The 6,335-nt window shown below is 43.7% G+C and overlaps 1 protein-coding gene across 1 annotated transcript in view; it reads right to left on the bottom strand.

Annotated features, from left to right (window-relative positions):
• Positions 1–201: 201 nt before the first annotated feature.
• SFRP1 (secreted frizzled related protein 1) overlaps positions 202–6,335 on the bottom strand; it is a 64,603-nt gene continuing 58,469 nt past the window's right edge. The window contains exon 3 of the mRNA XM_043503105.1: positions 202–524. Within this exon, the coding sequence (XP_043359040.1) occupies positions 289–524 (236 nt within the window). The 3' untranslated portion in view covers positions 202–288. The remainder of the gene's footprint in view (positions 525–6,335) is intronic.

The following is a 6,335-nucleotide window of genomic DNA, read 5'->3' as shown; positions in this document are numbered from 1 at the left end:
GACTTTTGTCTAGCGTGAAAGAAAATGTTGTTTGTTTATAACTCTGCTACAGACTGAAGGCCAGAAACTCAATTAAGAGATGATACGCAGCAGAAGGAATGCTGGAGGAAACAAAAAATTAAACATTATTGGGGAGGATCAACTGAATCACAAAGTGATGGCTCTTTATTATGTGCAATAATTCATACCTAGAAGATCCACATGGCGGGCAGCTCCCAAGCTTGAAAGGCCTCTCTTCCCTTCGTTTAGCTGCTGCGACCCACACATAAATCAACACTGGCTTCCCAGTCAGGACAGTGCAATGTCTCTGCTCCAGCTCTGTGCAGCTGCTGGGGAATGTGAGGGGGATAGAAAGCCTGAAGCGGAGTTTCCCATTAAAAAAGTAGTGGCCTTGACCTTTAAAATGGGAACCGACTCTGGCCTGTGGTGATGAGTGCTGTGTGGCACAGGATCTATTGCTCCACCAGTCCTTCTCCCTTCAGGTCTCACTTGCAGCATTCTGCTGGGACTTGGTTTGCCAATGGCTGAAAGATGAAATAAAGTCATTTTCACAGTTCCCCCCAGGGACTTACCCAACGCCTGAGATTGCACTATCAGAAGGCACACAGGATCTGGGTTGCCCTGCCTGGCTACACACCACATCTCTTGATTGCTTCATGTTCAATAGAAATTAAGTACTTGATGGCGTTTCTCTTTAAAATGCCCAGTCTCGACTCCTCTGTGTTACAGCTAACCAGTCAGTCATCCCACAGCAAGGCTTTGCAAATAAGTGATACACTCTCACCACCACCAGGCAAGCTGATCTCCAGAAACTGGCTCCCAACCTGCTGCAGCATCTGAAAGTTATCCAGTTTCCCTCTCTCTGTACTAGTCTGTGTTGAATCCTTTGCGGCTAGAAGATCCTGCCATACCCACATGGGCAGCCAAGAATCTGCATCCAGAGAGAGAGAGTCCAGTACAGTGAGATTTGCAGCCCAGAGAAATGACCTGCAGTGTATCAAGCAGCTCCCGATCCAGATGTGTTTGTGCTCACAGTGGGTGCAATCCACCCCAGTGCAGAGGGGCCGGCACAAGGGGCCTAGGCACCATTTTAGTCCCACTGGAGGCTTATTTTCAGTCTTCACACAGTTAATGTTTTCTAGATAAAGTCCCTCGGGAAGATCAATCAATTTCCAGTTAACATAATTTCTTTCTAAACATGGAGTGTTTTGGACTCCTGCTGTGCGTGTAGCCGGCTAAGCAGGGGAGGGACTAATTTAGACTCCTGTTTAGCAAAGAACTTAAGCGCGTGCTTAACATTAAGCCAGTATTTGAGTATCATTGATCTCAGTGGGATGCAACCATGTGCTTAAGTGCTTTGCAGAGAACCAGAACTTTAAAGACAATTGGCTGAACTCCCTGGAAATGTGGACATGGGCAGAGCTTGCCCAGACTAAGCAAATTGCACCAATGCAACGGGCATGGTCACTTTTCATTTGCACTATGTGACTGAATTGAGAGAAGGTCAAAAAACTCTCCATGATGATTTTACACCAGAGGTCTCAGACTCATCAGAGTATATAAATGGTGAAAGAACAAGGAGACTACATCACAAAAACAGTATATTCCTGTCCCTCAAATTACTCCATTGTCCACATATGAACAATAAGAGGGAAGCTGTCTCCCAGCACAATAAGGCGTTAGTTTAAACTGAGCAAATGTTTTAAATCTATTTTATTTCAACTATTAGGATTTAAACCTGAGATTACAATTAAAATGTAAAAATATGCAAGACAGTTGCATACGATCTGGCATTTCAGCCCCCAGCCGGCTCCAGTTTAGCAGAGCCCTACAGATTTTCTGATTTAACAGTTTCTCATGCTTTCAAATGTCAGCATGTCTATTTGTTTGATCCCTACATGACCTGATATCTCCATGTAACTTTTTCTCACAGCATATTTCGCCCATCGTTTACATTCATTGGGGGTTTCACGTTTCAATAACTTTTTCTTTCAAGAGAATCTAAGGGAAATATCTCCCATCTCTACCAATATGGCACAGCATGGGCTCTCCGTTTGGCTATTTTAATCCAATAACCCAGAAGCGCACTCTAATTTGGTACCCCACACTTCTGACCAGATGCCACCAAAGCCCTCAGATGAAAAGAGCTGGTCAACACATTTTGAGTTTCAGAACTTTCAGTGAAAAAGGGGCACATTATCTGAGAAAACGTTCCCTTGTCTCAAACAGCTCTGCAAACATACCTGTGACGTTCACTGACATGCCACCCCGATTTGGTAATTCTCTCTTTAAGTAGCAGCTTAAGAAAATCTAACCCTGAAAAATTTAGTTGCAGAGCATGTGTTAAACTATTAAAATCCCCAAATTTAAGCAATCCCAGATGCCAACTCTTAATTGTCCTATGAGCAGAGATAAGATAAAACTTCAAAGCCCTTCAAAGCAATAGGCCAGGAATTCTGACCCTTCGCTTTAACTTGCCATAATTTTGATATAGTGTCAGTTCCAGTCTTTCTTGCCAGAAATACTCTACAAGCAGCTCTCTCTGATTTCACTGGGATATCAAAAGGATTGTACATCTGATGCGCACCACCTGTGAGCCATCACCATCTGCAGCGCGTTCAGATCAATTGACCGTTTCTCTTTAGTGATGGGGAAATAATTAGTTTAATCAAAATGGCCTGAGAGTAGAACCCTAGATTGAGTTGGGGGGAGGATATGGGGGCATTTTTTTTTGAAAGCTGCCTGCTTTCATTACTGCTAACGAAACAAGGATACCCACTGTCTCTAGGAAATTCACTGGCATAGAAGAAGTTTTCCAAATTAAACTGTTTGCTACCAAAAGGGCTAGTTGCTTTCTGGCCTTCACATCAGAATATTCAAAAACCCAGAAAATTCAGTGAGAATAAGAAGACTGTGGCGGCATGAGTGACCAATGCTGAAATGAGGATGTATTTCAAGGTACTCTAAATAAAACCACAGAGGGGTCCTCTCTGCAAAAAAAACTGAAGAAATGTTTATACGAATCTTGTGGCTCATGTTAACAGCTCCAAGTATCCAGCTTTGCAGCATGTTAATCCCCTGGCACCCACAACACAAATGAGATTTAACATAGTTGTGGCAAAGTAACTCACCAGGCAGAGCGTCCCAGGTTGAGAGGGATCAACAAGCCCATCTCTTCTTACTGGTGTCTCCAGCCTAGCAGTTAGTAGGAAGAGGTCTGTCCACCTCCCAGGGCTGGGCCCTTTGGAACTGGGCTTCTCCCTTTCAAGGCTCCTCCTCCAAGATTGTCATGCCTTGTAGGTGTGGCGGGGCAGAGCTTCCTGAGCCCCCAGCAGCTCACCCACTGCAGGGTTTGTACATTCCCTCCAAATGCTCACATACAGTACTTTTCAGTTTAAAAAAAAAAAACGAGAGAAGTTTTAACTTCTTAAAGCAAGAAATACAAGCAGTTTAATGGTATAAACAAAAAAATTCATATTCAAATGCTCTGAACATGCCTTTTTTCTTCATTGTTCATGTTTAAAAAGTAAAGCTATAAAAGGCACCTTTTGTGTTTGCAGTATGCATAAAATTATGTGTTTAACCCACCTGGTCCAAATGTGCGAAGCACCTGTGCACTAAACATGCTCTGGAAGCAATGACCCACTCTATTTTGGAAAAAGAAAAGGAGTACTTGTGGCACCTTAGAGACTAACAAATTTATTAGAGCATAAGCTTTCGTGAGCTACAGCTCACTTCATCGGATGCATCTATTTTGGGGGGCACTTCTCCCCAGAATGTGAGAGGGTACAAGATATCCAATAGCATTAAGCAGAGTTTCTTTATTGCAGGCTACTGCAGACCATCACTTCATTGTTCTGTTTGTACTCTTATCCCCACGCAACCTTGTCTGTAGTTGTGTAATGCCTTCTTGTTTAGCTAGTGGCTGTTGGCCAAGCCTAGATGATGCTTCTGATTCTCTAATACTTATACTTACTAGATAACATTTCCTAAACTGAATGCTGAATTCCTATGGAAAAACAAATACTAACCACATAAATATCACCGAAGATAATCTTCTGATAATGTCTCCTGATGGAAGTGCAGGAATCTCCATGTAACAGAAAGGATTGCACAAGAACCAGCACAGTAAGAGACACTGATATGGAAAAGTTTGTAAGCAACTGCACCGAGACAAATGTGCCACTAGTGAGTTATAATTATATGAACACATCAGTGATTATGAAGCAATAGCAGCAAATTAAGACATTGATCATTTTACCTCTTGTAAAGAATGTGCAGCCTACTGACGTGGCTTGGGCCTTATCTGGATCAACCGAGCAACTGTGTGCCTGGGGGCCGTTAAACATGTTGATTTAATTTGTGTAAATTCATATTCTGCCGTTTCTCTGCATGAGGCAAATCACAAAATACAAATGCAGGCTGGCTCCTTTTCTTAACGGCAGGCACATTTCTGACTGGTGGAGAAGACCGGTTCCGAAGGAAAAATGCCAGGCTGAAGCTTAGGGGTGGAGTATACTATCAGAGTGGGTAATGCGCAGAGAGGCCAATAGCAGGACTGGGAAGAGAACCCACATCTCCTGACTTCCGGCTAGTGCCCTCTCCACTGGGTCATGGTGCTGCACCCGGTTGTGGGTGCTCTGGTATTACTACAGTCCCCACACATTAAAGCAATGCGGTCCTGTACGATGCTGAACACCCTCAGCTCCTAAGGTGACTCATTCCCTCATAGGACCAGGCTCTTTATTAGGGGCTGCACAAACCATGTGAGTCCCCTGTCCTGATGCCCTCCCTCTGGCAGGCTGTGCCTGAGAACATGATCTCTGGCCTGCCCTTGGCCCACAACACTATAGAAAGGATTGGTGGCAGCCCCAGGCCCCCAGGGAATGAGATGAATGGGGAGTGCGGAATTGGAGCTAGGCCAACAGGCCTGGGCTTTGCAAACCCAAACCTGGGGAAGATTTGATTCCCGTGGGGGGGCCCTGTTTTATCTGCCCCACCAGAGCTCAGGGATAACAGGTTCTGGCCTCAGCAGCAGGACGTGTGGGCCTTTGCTCTCTGATGAGTCTGATTCCTCCCATGTTATCCACACTGCATGTACATTACAAACACCCCGAGCACCAAATCTATCAGCTTCTCGGGGTAACACTTGGGAGTTTGGTGAGGTTAAGCAGGCACTGTTTGCAATTAACAGCTCACCAGGAGACACCTTTGCCAGCTGGCAGCTAATTGGCTTTAGCTTTCTCGCTCCATTCACAAATGGGTGAAACACCGTGGAAAAAACAAGTACAGTCCATCCCCTGTTTGGGCACACAATGCCCAAAGCTCTGCCTATGTCTGAGGCTCCAAATTGATTGGACAGTTTGTTTTGTTTGGGGATTTTTTCTCCATATTTATTTATTTTCTGGATGGAGGGTAGAACCAGAAACTCTGAAATCCTACCCCTTGGAAAGTGGTTCCCATGCTATTTGCATAAGCAGCAGCAATGTCCCATGGAAGCACATTCTCTAGTCTCCCAACTAATTTTGCAGACTGAGATTTGGATAGGTGAGCTACGTTTCAAATAAGCATCCACACAAATGGATCATCTAAAGGCAGCTTGCCCACCTCGGACACTGAGAATAAATAATTATTTAATATCAATCCTCTCAATAGTCTTTTCCATCCCCAGTGTCTGTGATTTTATGATCTAAACGTTTATCTGAACTACATTCTGAACTTTCATTTCATCCATCGCTGGACAGCAGGGTAGATATGCTACATCTCAAAAGAAAACAGACAATATGATTATTCCACATGAAGCTAACATCTGAAGGCATGGGAAATACCGTCTATGTGGAAAAAGTTATAATAAAGATTGATTTGGTTTCTTGTATATTTGTTTTATGGAGGGTGTTTTGTACCATTGCAGAAGAAAGAAAAGCAAAGCTCAGAAGTCTATATACTGGCTAAAAATAACAACAACAAAAGACAAATAGATCCAGATTGTCTCATCAAAATGTACCATTAGAGAACTGAGCAGTACTCTGCCACAGGCATTGTATCTATTGTGACGGGGCAAGGCCAGATGGCTATAGAGTGAGCTGTAGCTCACGAAAGCTTATGCTCAAATAAATTTGTTAGTCTCTAAGGTGCCACAAGTCCTCCTTTTCTTTTTGCAAATACAGACTAATACAGCTGCTACTCTGAAACCTATAGAAAAGTAGTGGGAGATAGATATATTAGCTCCAGACTAAACAAATCCCTGGTACCAGGATAAGTGAAATGGCAGCTGCTCCAGGTTAATTAAGACACCTGGGGCCAATGAAGAACTTTCCAGAAGGCAGGGAGAAGGC

This window comes from Dermochelys coriacea, chromosome 26 (assembly GCF_009764565.3).
Source record: "Dermochelys coriacea isolate rDerCor1 chromosome 26, rDerCor1.pri.v4, whole genome shotgun sequence".
NCBI lineage: Eukaryota > Metazoa > Chordata > Testudines > Dermochelyidae > Dermochelys > Dermochelys coriacea.
The sequence above is the reverse complement of the archived record's forward strand: the minus strand, read 5'-3'. Positions and strand labels throughout refer to the sequence as shown.